The sequence below is a fragment of the Alternaria dauci genome, chromosome 9 (genome assembly GCF_042100115.1).
Source record: "Alternaria dauci strain A2016 chromosome 9, whole genome shotgun sequence".
NCBI lineage: Eukaryota > Fungi > Ascomycota > Dothideomycetes > Pleosporales > Pleosporaceae > Alternaria > Alternaria dauci.
The window spans coordinates 1,047,818-1,061,971 of record NC_091280.1 but is presented as its reverse complement, the minus strand read 5'-3'; the positions used below and the strand labels follow the sequence as shown (position 1 = coordinate 1,061,971).

The window sequence follows — 14,154 nt, the reverse complement described above, 5'->3', positions numbered from 1 at the left end:
GGCCACATGTCCCCTTCTCTTTTGTTGCGCTGCTAATCCACTTGACATTATCCAATTGACAAAGCTTACCGTCATATTGGCTGCTGATGTTGTCGCTGTAATCACGTAGGTGGCGCTCTGGTCGTTCGAGTGCCACATGCACAACAGCCGTGTCATAGCAGCCTCAAACGTCTCATAGCCATATTCAACATACAGTACTAGCAACATGCAAAGATGCAACCCTGACCCCACAATAACTCTGATACTGCCATGGGTCAAGATCTGCAGTGTCCACATGAGAGCGGACCCCAATCCAAGCGTCAGTGACAGCATGCAATGCCGCGGACTGTTTTGCCAGTCGCTGTGCGCAGGACACCAAGCTGACAGTTACGACACCTCCAACGTCTACATTTTGAACGTATTCGTTTTCCTTGGCACTAGTCATGCACCTACTGAAACGACATCCGCTTTGAATCGATGACATCATGACTCGGAACCCAGCGCAACTTCTTTCCCTTGCTCAATTTCTTTCGTCACTCTGGTGCGTCAATCCATATCGTGTACCTGGCCGTTAGTATACTCGCCACAGATACGCGCTAGTTGACCATGAGCGGCAACATGGAGAAAAAGCGTATAGCTATCGTCGGTAGTGGCATATCTGGTCTGAGCGCCCTCTACGCACTCCGTAACACTCAGCATGAGGTGCATCTTTTCGAGAAAGAGGAACGTCTTGGTGGTCATACAAACACTGTGACATGGACACACAATGGCAAGAGCACCCCCGTGGATACGGGCTTCATCGTTCTCAACACCGCTACATACCGTTCGTCCCCTGCCATTACTTGCCTCCGTGTCGTCTCGGAACTGACAAAGCCCAGCGAATTTCATAAAATTACTCTCAGCCTTGCAAGTCAAGACTGTAGCCTCAGAGATGACATTCGGTGTATCTCGTGACGCTGGTGCTTTTGAATGGTCTGGCACCTCAGGCAGCTCGCTCTTTGCGCAACCCGAGAATGCACTCAAACCCTCCTTCTGGCGCATGATCTTTGACATCATCCGCTTCAACCAGTTCGCCTTGGATCTACTAGCCATCCCTCCGGGCTCACCTGCAGCTGTCGCCGCTACAGAGATGAGCATTGGCGAGTATCTCGAAAAAGAAGGGTATTCAGACGCGTTCAGAGACGATTATCTAATTCCAATGACTGCGTGTGTATGGAGTACCGGCGCCGATAAGTGTGCTCTGGAGTTCCCGGCATTGACATTGATACGGTTCATGTGGAACCACCACCTGCTCAGCACGATTGCAGAGAGGCCGCCATGGTTGACTGTTGAAGGAGGATCTAGCAAATACATTGACGCTATTCTGGACTTGGCTGGAAACTGTGAAGGTCATCTTGATACGCCAGTTCTGGCCGTGAGCAGAAAAAACGGAAAAGTCGAGTTGAGGCTAGGCGGAAAAGGACAGGGAAAGACGGAGGTATTCGATGAAGTGGTGCTTGCTTGTCACGGAGATCAGGCGAGGTGGATGCTAGGTGACGAGGCCACAGCGACAGAGAAGGATATTATGGACGCATTCGAGACCACGCCAAATACAGCGTACCTGCATTCCGATCTCTCAGTAAGTCCAGATGCTTCAACTATGCATGTATCGCTAACAATGCCCAGCTCATGCCCCAACGACGCACAGCGTGGTCCGCCTGGAACTACATCACCACAACCAAACCTAAAGCACCGTCAAACGCAAACCTAACCACTTCTTCAGGTGCTCTCGAGACAGTCTGCCTGACCTACGACATGAACACTCTACAGCACATCCCGCGCGACGTCTACAACAATGTGCTTGTAACTCTCAACCCACCACACCCTCCCTCTCCGGCTCTGACCCATGCAACATACCAATACCGACATCCACTGTACAACTCCCGCATGGTATTTGCGCAAGAGCGCCTTCATGAGATCCAAGGAAAGCAAGGCATCTGGTACGCGGGTGCATGGACATGTTACGGCTTTCACGAGGATGGTTGCCGTAGTGGATTACAGGTTGGAGAGGCATTGGGAGGAGATGCCGGATGGGAGGTCATAGATGCCAAGTTTATGCGTGGAAGGAAGCCACTGCTGGAATGGAAGGATCACGTTGTTAGGATAGTGATTACGCTGGTTCAGATGTGGGTCGGCATCTTAGAAGGCTTTGCGGGTGTGAGGAGACAAAAGGGTATAGCATTGAAGGCAAATGGGAAGAAAGAACTATAGCCCCGATATCAGCCAACCTCTTATACGTAGTACTCTCCTACTTCCGATCTGCCTCCCGACCTTGTCTACCAGTATCCACCTAGTGTATCGTTCCCACCTACTACCTGCGATGCAGTACAAATTCTCTCGGCTCCGGTGTCAGCAAACCACTAGGCGCGTCTGAAAGCTCTTCCGAAAGCGGACTGGTGAAGCGCATGTGGTACTCGGCGGTGGTGTCTCGCTTGCGCTTCTTTTTCAGGGGGCTGAAGGCGAATGTGACTGCCGTCTTACTCTTGCGCTTCTTGATAGTAGTCGTAGTCCTGGCTGGCCTTGACGGAGTGACAGGAACGAGGTCTTGCTCGGGGGTTGCCCTGTGTGGTATATGCTCAGGTTCAGGGGAACTCGGTGGGATCCATACATAGCCGATTGGCAAGCCACCTCTAAGCTCCGCATAGTGACAGAGCGGAGGGTCAAATTCGAGCTTCACTTCTTCTTTGGTTTGCTCATGTGTATTTATAGGAGCTTCGCGGAGATTGGAATAGGCGGGAACATGATAAAGGTTATCCCCCACAGTGTCCAAGGGGGCACCACGTTGGGCTGGTGGCTTAGCTGTGAAGGCCTTGTAGTCGCCAACGTGCTGGTTGGCGTTGGTCTTGACGTTGTCCAGGAGCCTGCACTCGTACTGGCCTCGGTAAAGGCAGTCGAGGTAGGTATTTTGGGTCATGTCTTAGAAGTCGCATGCAATGCTCTGAATTTGATTGTTAGTACGTGATGCTCAAGAACTCAGTTCTCGGAGGTTGGCGAGGGTGAGATTGAGCAAGAGCAGAATTCTGTTCATGAGTTTTCTCATGGCTCAAGGCTTACTGTACGATGATAGGGAACGGTGAATCATGCTGAAGGTGTCTTGGAATCTATGGAGTAAGAGTGAAAGACATACCTCTCCGTTTCAGGACCCATACCTCCCGTCCTTTACACTGACTGCTCACTCCGCGCCGAGTTCCTCCTCACATGGCTCGGTCGCCACAGATTTTGGTCTTGTCCTTCCATGGAAGCAGCGCGGCTACTCCTTGTAATTGAGACTGTTCTCGCCCGAGTCTTTGCATCGATGTGTCGTTTGATATCATTATCCCATCTCAGGTACTGCTGGAAAGCAGAAATGACGTGAGGCGACATGATGGGCATAGTGATGTGTCGGACTGAGGAATGTACAAAAGTAATGCGGCAATATAACGTGAGGCGTAGGTGTATTGATTGTTCTCACAGTGCAAAGTACAGTTTATATTCTGCGTCGTCGCGTCCCCGGATTCTAGATCCACTCCAGACAACACACCGCTGTGGGGAAGACATTACCGAGCGGTCTGCAAAAGGTAATTGCATTCGAGCTTAGCCTTGTCAACAGCCTCAACGACCGCGCACTTATGATAAGAGTCATTCGGTGGGAGTACCCTCACGCGTGGGGCTCATGCTGCAGAATTGACGTGAGACATAAGCGTTTGCATCCTGCATGCAGCGCCCTGAACATTCGAGGGCTGTCATTGGTGCGGTCCTGCATTTAGATCTGCGTTTCTGCAGGTTTGAGAATTCAGTGAACGACCGTGATGGAAATGAGGCTCAAGCGGTGAGTTTGATGGATGGGCGGACACGTGTCCATGGATTGGCTATGCCGCTTTGGGATAGGCGCATCCGGCATCGCGTCGCGAAGCATTCTGTCGCGCACCTGTCACCTACCAACCCATTATCACTTCCATGGATAAGCCGTCGTCTCCCTATGCCTCATCTACACTATCTAGAGGACTCCGCGGCCGTACATTTGAGCCCCTCTTCCGCGCGATGCGAGCTACGCCCTCCGCTACGCCCATAAGCCGCTCTGCCTGGATCGAGCAATACCCCGCCGCGCCGGACTTCTTTGGCTGTCCTTTGAACAACTAACCAGCCACATGTTATGATTACACCTGCTTCTTCGTAACCTTTGGCAAAGAAACAGAAGCTTGGTGGAGGATGTGGCTGCCAGCGCTGATGCCCCGCATACCAATTTACTTCATGGCACGGCCTGTGGGGTCAACCTGGCTACGCGGACGACCATGCGGGAATTCACATTCGTCCTGTGTCACATACAGTCACATACGATATATTCGCATGCTTGTTATGGCACATTGTGCGAATGTGCCTTAGACTTGTGCCGTTCTCCTTTCACCAGTATATCTATTTTGTCCTCGTGGGTTCTGTGCTTTGTTGCTCCATGGCGAGTGGACCTTACCGACCCGTGTTATCAGCCAACATACTCATGCTTTGGATCGCCGAATAAAAACAGCGTGGGTAGTCCGTAAACTGGATGTCTCTTATTCGATTTCCAGTCGCAGGGATCTGGAAATTGAATCCAATGTGTTCGACAAAACCCATATGAACAATGGCTCATCAAACCCGGCACTTACTCTGGCCAGTACAGTACATTCGACAGTCATTGACATACATGAGGTGGGGTCAATGTAGTTTTCAGGCCGGACATTGGTAGCATCCATGCTCCTATCGACTGAAGCATGCGATCGGAGTAATGAATTGCGCTGCGGCCCGTCCGCTGCGTTATCTGTTATATACGTTCTGTGTTACGAAGAATCGATGTTCCTCAAACGTACATAAGTCGGAGTGGCTCTACGCAAAGTCTCTCTCTCTCTGTCTACAGCTCACAACAACTAACTCGACATGCTCTTGAAATCCGTTATCGCATGGGCGTTCATCGCCCCGACCCACGCACTCATCCGATTTGGATGCTCGCAGCTCGTCGTAGACCGTCTTGATCCCCTGGTCGAGCCCGGGAACGCTCCATCGGCTCATCTCCACCAGATCATTGGAGGCAACTCTTTCGTTCCTGACATGAACCCGGATGTCCACGATCCACCAGCGATGTCCACATGCACCACCTGCCAGCCTGCAGACGACTTTTCTAACTACTGGACCGCTTCTCTCTACTTTCGTGCAAGGAATAGTACCTACAAGCGCGTCAGTCAGAAAGGCAATGCAGGGTTTGAAGGTCAGAATGGTGGCATGGTGAGTCCTGAAAGCACGAATGAGGCAAGGGACATGCACTGACTACTTCTGCCTGCGAAGACGGTTTATTATATGCAGAACCAACTTGCCGACTATCAGCAGAAGGCAAAAGTCAAGGCTTTTCAACCAGGCTTTCGCATGCTAATCGGTTCACCGACCGCAACCACAAAGATCGAAGCGGATAGGTACCCGCAACTCACGTATACATGTCTGCAAGATCCTAGCACCCGATTTCCGGAGACCAAAGCATTTCCTACTAAGCCCTGCCCGGCAGGGATCATGGTTAACTTGAGATTTCCAACGTAAGCGATGATATGTCCTTTTGATGCCAAAGCCGTGCTAATTGTAGTAGCTGTTGGAATGGAAAAGACCTCGATTCGCCAGACCACATGGCGCATATGGTAATTTCCCTGCCGCGCTTGGGATGCTCCCCTCTAACATACTGTAGGCCTATCCAGTATCCGGTACTTTTGAAAGCCAAGGCCCTTGTCCAGCCTCTCATCCCGTGCGCATGCCTCAACTCATGTACGAGGTCATCTACGAAACCGCACCGTTCAACGACCCTGCGCTTTGGCCAGAAGACGGTAGCCAGCCTTTTGTGTACTCCTTTGCCGACCGTACCGGATACGGTAATCATGGTGACTATATCTTCGGTTGGAAGGACGACTCACTGCAGAAGATTATGGACGAAGAATGCTACGTTGGATGCTCGTCTATGAAAACACAAAGCATGGAGATGATGAACAGCTGTAGCGTGCCGCGTAAGGTCATCGAGGACATTGGTGATCAGGACTGGATCCCCGCGCTTCCAGGGCACTTGAATGCGACGCGGGATGTTGCTTCAAATTTCAAGGCGTTTCGCGCGTAGATCACTTCCTGTCATTTCTTTGTCTTGATTTGCTTTTGTTGACAACGCAGAGAATGAACTGGCTGGAGAAGCTTTGACGGCCGCTCACATGATCACGTGTCGGTCATCCTGACATAATTGCTATTTCGGCAGGTAGATCTTGTAGATCTGATTAACAAAATGGAACTCCACATTTGTGTGTTCTTATTGCTTCTACGTCGAACGCCTCTTCCGCAGAGCCCCACTCACACCTGCATTGGTCGGTGGAACCCCACACACCCTCTTTCCAACGTGCAGTAGTCGCTGGTACTCACCGATTGGTCTGTGGATGTGAGTGACTAATCCACTTGTCAGACATGTCCTATGGATGTGAGAAGATCTTCAGGAGTAGCAGATACCGAAGCATGGCAAAATGTAGTTCACTACAGGGATGTGCCAGCCTAGAAGCTACAGCAAAACTCTCATGCAAGCCACTTGAGCGCCCTTCCTTTGGTATCTCGTTGTTGTATTGAGGTTCGCTGCATCACAATAAGCAATCGGATCGTCATACTCAACCCCATAGTGCACATGCCTCGTGTTGCAAGCATCATAGCAGCAGTGCACACCGTTAATGGTATTGATAATGCAAGCATTTGATTCGTATTCCAGAGCCATGAATCAGCCGTACGAAGCACGCGTTTCGATTGTAGTGAGGGCGAGGTCGCAGCGGTACGTGCCGGGGGCGCATTCGCCAGGGGTCCTGACGGTGGCGGTGGCGCCGAGAAAGGTGAAGACTTGCCAGGGCATACCGTGGATTTGGTTGCGATTGGTGTTTCAGGTGGGAGGGTGTAGGGAGAGTGGTTAGGACGAGAGCCTACAGGAAGTGGGGTTTAGGATGTCATTGTGGAAGCGCAGGGTAGACTAAACATTAGAACGAGATTTCAAGGGTACAGTGACATTGTCAGTGCAGCATGAAGCTTGGTCACCCGATCAAATGACCAACAAGTCAAACGCAGAATCTTTACAAGCTCTTTCCCGAATGTAAGAATGGTATTGTTACCTCGAGTGTATTCTGAGAAGTCAGCTCCTGGCCCTTGTATGTGTATGGGAACCGATTTTACTGAGACCACGTACCAGATAGACCATTTCCGATCATGATCATATGTAATGATCATGTGGAAGCATGGCTGAAACCCCATCTTTTATGATTGACTGTCGTAGCTATGCCACGTCTTCTTCCACACACCAGGCAGTGTCTCTCATATCATATGCTGTTTGGAGCCCCGGAAGCTGCTGTTTTTTACTCTTTATTGTGCCCAGAGTCTGACTGAACAGGCGTTGTCCATGGAGCAGGTGCAGCTCTCGAAAAGGCCATGACTTGCGCGTATTGCTTCTCGCCCGGTCGACGGAACGGTGCATCGTCCCGCCGGTCGAACAACGGTATGTGAGTCTGTGACCATTCTGGCTGACGTTCTTCGTCGTACTGGGCACCTGGTGGAGGGAATTTTGGACATGACGGAATAGACTCGTGCATCACAACCGGTTCTCCCCGCTTCGCTATGCGCTTAGGAATTGCTGGTTCTTTGTGCTGCTCTGGTGCGACGGGCAGCTTGACAGCTGGCCATGCAGTGCCGGTTACCTGTGTGTTGGTGATGGAGCCTCGACGTGGGTTTCCGGGCTGTGATGTCTCATTTGCAAGACGCGTTGCTGCCCCTGATGCGTCATGCCGGGTCTTGAGCGTCTCCATACGAAATTCGCTCATCGGGATCTCGCGCATGAGCATATAACCATTCAGTATACTCTCCTTGCACACCGTGATCAGCCCCCGAAATCGGCAATCGATCAGGTCACAGTAGCGGCCGTAGTACCCTGTGCGAAGGTAATCGTTTAATGTGCGCTGTAGTTTGGACAAGGCTGCCGCTTGGGCGAGGGCAAAGGTGTGATAAATGCCGATAAGATGTATGATAAGCGGAGAATCCGGATCCAAGGAAGACCTGTAGTAATGGAGGACCTGGAAACCCAACCCTGGAGCCTGGGGCAGCGGTTGCTCATCGGTAGTTTCCATCGCAGCGACCGGAGTGCGGCAGGCATGTTGAGGTTCTTGCCCGGAAGGTGCCATTTAGACGATGTGTAGAGCGAGGATAGAAGGAACTGGCATCAGGGTTGAAGTATTTGGATGATTGACAACTTGTTTGTCAAGGGCTGTTTTGCGTAAAACATGTTCGACAGATGGGACGTCTTTGGAGGTCTCATTCACCTTGCATCTCCGTTTGATCGCCTCTCTTCTCCGGGCATCATGACGAGGAAGAATGAGTCCCGCGTGTGAACGGCTTGCAAGGACGCGAAACCAGTTCGGTGCGATGGGCGCCGCAAATGGAGATTTGAAAGGAGCACGAGTGACAAACAGAAGCTGAAAACCATGGACTACTATGTTCTTCCGATCGCAACCAGGTACTGTCATTGGAAGTCGCCATGAGAAAAATTGTTCGTTGCACAGTCAGTTGCAAGAAGCAGTTGGCGACTCTACGCTACCGCGAGATGTACACATTGGCGGTACCATCGTAACGTGATAATGATCAGCAATCGATGCTGTCACGTCCAGTCATCGGGTGCGACCGGCTAGCGTGGCCGGTGTCACCAGGTGTCCCTGCCATATATACTTATCGACGCGTTGCGATTGCCTCTATCGCTCAGCATTAACTCCACGCACACCGAGCCGCGCACTCACCTTCACGGACCATAACGCATGGACTCGGTTCGCGACCGCTACCTCGATCGCTAGACCCAGCAGACGTACCCGGCTACCCACTTGTTGAATGTATTGCCGGCGCCCACCCAGAACGCCAGGCGGTCGGAATGCATACACAGGCCGCTTCCCATCAGCTCCACGGCAGCTTCGGTAGCATCGGCCACAAAGCGGCCAGTCCTTCCAGTTGTCTAGAAGTTGGACTTGGGTCGAAACGAATCCCACGCTCGCGTATAGGCACGGGACGGAGATGAGAGTATGGGATTTTGCAAACGACGGGCCAGCGACATACGCGAATCTCATGTGCCGTTCAATGCACCAATCTGTAGAATAACAAGCGCATATGTTGGAGGTGTCGCATTACATGACAGTCCACGCGAACATGAGTTTTCCCCTGAGCCTTCCGCTGTCATCGCGTACACATGCCCTCTCTCCGGTTGTCCGTCTATTGAAACGTTCGGTGCTGCGACGTGAGATTTCCTCCATGGGAATGTTGCTGGTTGATGACGTCAAAGCAAAACCGAGGAGCGGGGCGTTGAGACTCGTAAAATAGGCTCTTTGGTCTACAGTCGATTAGCAAAGACACATGACGGCAATCCTGGCTTGAACCCATTTCATCGGTACGACGAAAGGCATTTTTCCAGATCCAAGACTTCGGAAGCAATAGCGGGGACGTTGTACGGGAAGAAGAAGGAAACAACTCCATGCAAACACATCCCGTTCACAGGCTGGATGCACAGGGTCCAATGCGTCGAGGTGGAAGCCACACACAACTCACATCACGTCAATTTCCCAACCTGTGGGTTGAGTCCAATCGGCGAGGCCAAAGCGCGTGCCGCTAGAAGCTGCCTAGATCTTAGCATCAGCGTCCCACTGAACGGGGGCTATTGGCCTGGCCGATTTAGTAAACTCGACCGGCCAAATGCGGAGCGGGCTGCGCAAGTTCCACGAGGGTTGAAATGATGTCTTGAAAGTTTGTGCGCATCCCACGATGTTCGCCATCGCAAAGTGGCTACTGCAGGTTGTGTCCCACATACATTCTTAGGGAAATTCTGAAGACATGAGTTTGCTTTTGCCAATGACGGTCGCGACTCAGTATCAAAGTTCCCAACTTTGAAAGTTTCGGCGGATCTAAGCTTTAGCGCTACATCGCTACATCGCTACCACTGTACGGCTCATATGGGGCGTTTGAGCTACCAGCTCAGGACCAAAGCGCAACACAACAGACCTTCGATCGGGGCTTGGTACAGATAGTTTCGCGTCTGGTACGCTTGCAGGTAGGCGCATGATCGATCAACACTCGACTGGGACAGGGTTTGAGTTTTGGCTATCCTCAGACTCTGGCGCTGAAGTCACAAGTGACAAGTGTGCAGACGCGGTGCCCACGATTCATCTTTGACGTCGACGGGTGTCGGCAGAAAAGGCCCTTCATGCCTCGCCGAAGACGATGCTGTTTATAGAGGTAGAATGAAATCCAGGGTTGACGCGACGTATTCCACCGAGTAATACCCATTTGTCTCTATCAGCCTGGTACCAGAGGAGTCCGGACTTTGCAAGTTCCAAGGTCCTGGCAGTGGTGGCGTTTCCTCCATCTCGGTTGTAGCTTGGGCATGTCGTCGGCGGCACTTTTGCTTTTGCCGCTGCTGCATACCAGTTTGGCAGCGGGCTGGGACCCGATCAGCTCTGCTTTTGCCTTACCCACCGGTTCAACGTTATGGCAATGACTCGCAAGCCACAATACTTGTCGAGGTGATGAAAGCGCGAAGCAAACCTTTTGGCGACGAGCTGTTGCAGAATGGCCAGGCTTAAGCGAGGCCATGGTCGCAGAGTTTGGTACGCGTGGTTGACGACTTGAGGCCGGGCGCGATGCAGGCAGAGGCTGCATAGGCGCATCCTGACCGCTAATCACGACGACGACGGCTGCCGATTGGAGTGTTGGCACTTGCTTGCTGCTGGCATTATGGATGCATTGTCGATCGCGAGCGATTATGAAATTTGTGGCTGTCTAAAAGAACATTGTGGCTGTCTGAGCGAACGTCACTCCGCGTTTCTGGAGCTTTTGCAGCTTCTCAAAACAGCATCGTCACTGCCGCTCGTTTCGGTTCTCCACCCGCACTTGCGAGCGTTGAGGTGTCTCTTGCATCGGTAGAAGACCAAGACATTCTGACAAGGTGGGCGTGTCGAGTCTTCATTTCCCAACGGCTGCATCGCAATGTGACATTTGACCGTCGGCGCCACGGTGTGTTTTCCAGAGCCAGGAAGTTGGTCAAGCGGGAAGGGATTGGCAATCGTGCCAGGGGGGAGCTAATCCGCGTCCAGACGATCGACACGGGTTCTGCCCAGATTGCCGACTCCTCACGGCGCGTGGCGCTAGTGCACATTTTCACGTCCCGGTATGCTAGCCTCTGCCATCTGTCGCGGTTGCTGCAGTCTACGCTCGCCGTGGGGCGCGCCTACTCGTCGGCGACCTCGAGGATCCCATGTGCAGCCAGGCCTTGACGTCCCCACGCTACAGCCAAGTCTCATTTGGGCAAATGCCCGCAGGCGGCAGGAAGCAGTGAAGGTGGAGAGCCATGTGCTCTGTCGCGAATGAAGCGCTTTTTGGCCGAGCTGGGTATGGGTAGGTGGCCATGCCGAGAGTTGGGTATAAACACGGCACCATCTCTACCAACTTCACCCCTCGAGACGCACGGCGCAAACTTCTTTTACCTCCATCTCAGCCCTTTGCCCGCTCTCTGCTAGTCAGGTCCGTGCTACTATCTGCCTTACAGAAAGCCGTCTCTGTGCGCAGCGACTGGTCGACTACGCAGACAGCTCATTCCCAAATCTTCCCTTAGCCCAGGCTCGGTACTCCACTCGCCCCCATCGATCGAGGAGTACGTATATAGCATTCAATCTTCACGCGGCGTCTCGGTGCGTGTAATACGGTTGTTCTTGCTCATTTCCCACAAACGACCACGCGACTTGACAAGCGTTGTCGTCACTGCCCCGCAACGTTACCACGTTCCTTCCCGAGCAGACGTCAACCCCACAGCCTACTCAATATGGTCTATTCTCTGTCCTATCGCCGTCCTGAGCGTGTCTCCCGCCCAGGGACTGCCTCGACCACCTCGAGCGACGAGCAGCGGAGGTCAATCCATGACTCAGTCAAGTCTGGCAACAGCGGCATGTCCAACGGTATCCCCGAGGCCCTGTCCTTTGACACCATCATCGCTGGCGGTGCTTGCCCTGTACGTACCCATTCTTGTATGCATGGCCGTTGCAAGTAGCATTACTGACACTTGCCAGCCCTGCACGGTCCGTGACTTCATGAACTTTCTCAAGTACATTGAGTTGTCGGCAGAGAACCTGCAATTCTTCCTTTGGTACCGCGACTATGTCAAGCGTTTCAATGCGCTACCAGAGAGCGAAAGGGTTCTGTCGCCCGAATGGACTGGCGAGAAGACCCCCGACGCCAAGAACAGCCCAGTAAAATTCAATGCCGATGCTGCAGCCATCTTGAAAGGAACCGACTTCGCCAGCGAGGGCAAGGTCGCTGAATCGGACAAGGATAGTCACAATCCCTTCTTCACTCCTCCTCGTACACCTACCAGTGTCGAGCCTGGACGCGAGTATTCTCTTGACTCGTACGATGAGAGCATGACTACCGGTAAAATCAATCACACTAAACGTGCTGATGGTGCGTTCGACAACGCAGGACTAAAGTGGAAACCACGTGAGTATAATCTTTGCCAATGTCCTCTCTTCTTTAGTGTCCAATCGCTCATCCGCCACAGTATCTGTCCAGCCTTACCGAGAAGAAATTAATCGCATCATCTCCATCTATATTGCCGACAATGGTTCACGCCAACTGAATCTCTCGTCAAAAGAGCGCACAGCACTGCTGCACGCTCTGCAGAACACGACGCACCCGTCGGCGTTCAACGACATCATCACGACTGTCGAGTGGTCGCTCCGTTGCCAGGCGCACCCCAACTTTATCCGCTGGACCATTTGCAACGGCAACCGTCCTCGAGTCATTTTCGCCCGCGGTCTCGGTATCTTCGGCATCGTGGCTGGCTCGATAGTCGCGATTATCCTCACTCTTAGCAGTGCCGGTCGTGCATGGCGTGTCATCTCTCTCATTGGATTCTTCATCGGTATCTCAACATTGATCGCAGCATGGAAGGGCATGTGCGTCGTCTTGCACGGCATGCATCACCGACATCTGCGTCCATGGGAGCTCTTTGCATCTGATGACGAGCCCCAAAGCTACGACTCCAAGTCCGACTCTGTCCAGAGCGTTGACTCACATGCATCAAGCAATTCTTGGGAAGATGAGCCATGGGTCGCCAAATACGAGAAGCGCAATGTTATCCGAAAGGTATTCGACCGCGAAGTCTGGGTTCAGGAACCCGCTCTCCGCCAAATCCAGGATACCATCTTCCTCCAGGCCATCATCGGTGCTTTCATCATCTCCGCCGTGGCCGTCGGCATCTTCTGTGCCATTCCCAAGGGCAACTACTTCTAAGCTCGGCAACTAAGAACTAGACCGCCCTTTTAATCTTCTTAATCCCAGACCACATCCCGCAATTTCTTTTTCAATTCCCATTTTAGCTCTTGTCTAGCTGCTTTTGATACCCTAGTACATGTGTAGACGACACACGCGCGCCCGACATTTTGGTCTGTACGGAAACAGCGATCAAAGGGGCATGTTGGTTCGACGCCGGCGTCTGGATTAAGAACATGTTTCTTTGTGGCAGATGTTTCGTTATGTTCTAAAAAAGACAACACAAAAGATGATGATGTTGGAAGAAGGATGGCAGAAGAGTTTCTTATATAGCCGATATGCAGACATGTCTTTACGGATGCAACACCTTGATATCCCCAGTTGTCCACAGCATTCTGGCCTTCCATGTCTTGATTTTCCACAGGCCTTTGTCATTGCCGTCCTTGATAGCCTCGATGTCGTACAAGGAACTTGCCGTGTAGCTGGTGTCCGCCTCGACAAACGCTTCTTCCTCTCTCACATGGTACGAAATGACGTGTGCGGTGAGTCGCGCCTTAGTCGCGTTGTCATCTTCTAGATCGATGCGTATATTGCTTGCAGTATGCGTGGTTGTGAGGCTGAAGACACGGTCGAACATGGGGTTTATGGCATCCCAGCCGGCCAAGGTGGCTTGGTTGCCGGATGGGCCGTATGTGAATGTCATCTCGGGGGATTTTAGACAGGCAGATTCCACCAAAAGCCGGTTGTTACTGTCGAGCCCTAGGATGCAGCGGTGGAGAGTGTCGGCTATGGCTTCGCGGACGGTTAGGTTGGACAGGTGGAATTTGTCGGCCATGGTTG

The 14,154-nt window shown here is 52.3% G+C and overlaps 3 protein-coding genes across 3 annotated transcripts; all 3 read left to right on the top strand.

Annotated features, from left to right (window-relative positions):
• Window positions 1-502: 502 nt before the first annotated feature.
• On the top strand, window positions 503-2,958 carry ACET3X_009042 (uncharacterized protein). The gene is made up of 3 exons (XM_069455193.1): window positions 503-802; window positions 858-1,597; window positions 1,645-2,958. Exons 1-3 carry the CDS (start codon window positions 586-588, stop codon window positions 2,227-2,229), a joined length of 1,542 nt encoding a protein of 513 aa, XP_069303119.1. The 5' UTR covers window positions 503-585; the 3' UTR covers window positions 2,230-2,958.
• A 1,950-nt stretch (window positions 2,959-4,908) lies between these two features.
• ACET3X_009041 (uncharacterized protein) lies at window positions 4,909-6,121 on the top strand (the record flags this gene model as incomplete). Its single annotated transcript, XM_069455192.1, has 4 exons — window positions 4,909-5,253; window positions 5,314-5,555; window positions 5,606-5,654; window positions 5,702-6,121. The coding sequence occupies 4 exons, from the start codon at window positions 4,909-4,911 to the stop codon at window positions 6,119-6,121; spliced, it is 1,056 nt and encodes a 351-aa protein (XP_069303118.1).
• Window positions 6,122-11,869: 5,748 nt separating this feature from the next.
• ACET3X_009040 (uncharacterized protein) lies at window positions 11,870-13,335 on the top strand (the record flags this gene model as incomplete). The annotated part of the gene is made up of 3 exons (XM_069455190.1): window positions 11,870-12,055; window positions 12,114-12,540; window positions 12,602-13,335. The coding sequence occupies 3 exons, from the start codon at window positions 11,870-11,872 to the stop codon at window positions 13,333-13,335; spliced, it is 1,347 nt and encodes a 448-aa protein (XP_069303117.1).
• Between the last annotated feature and the right edge of the window lie 819 nt (window positions 13,336-14,154).

Excerpts from the sequence above, each read along its gene's own strand:
- ACET3X_009042 (XM_069455193.1), top strand. The coding sequence starts at position 586 with ATGAGCGGCAACATGGAGAAAAAGCGTATAGCTATCGTCGGTAGTGGC. Across the intron at positions 803-857 it reads TCTCAACACCGCTACATACC|CGAATTTCATAAAATTACTC; the intron begins GTTCGTCCCCTG and ends GACAAAGCCCAG. Across the intron at positions 1,598-1,644 it reads ACCTGCATTCCGATCTCTCA|CTCATGCCCCAACGACGCAC; the intron begins GTAAGTCCAGAT and ends AACAATGCCCAG.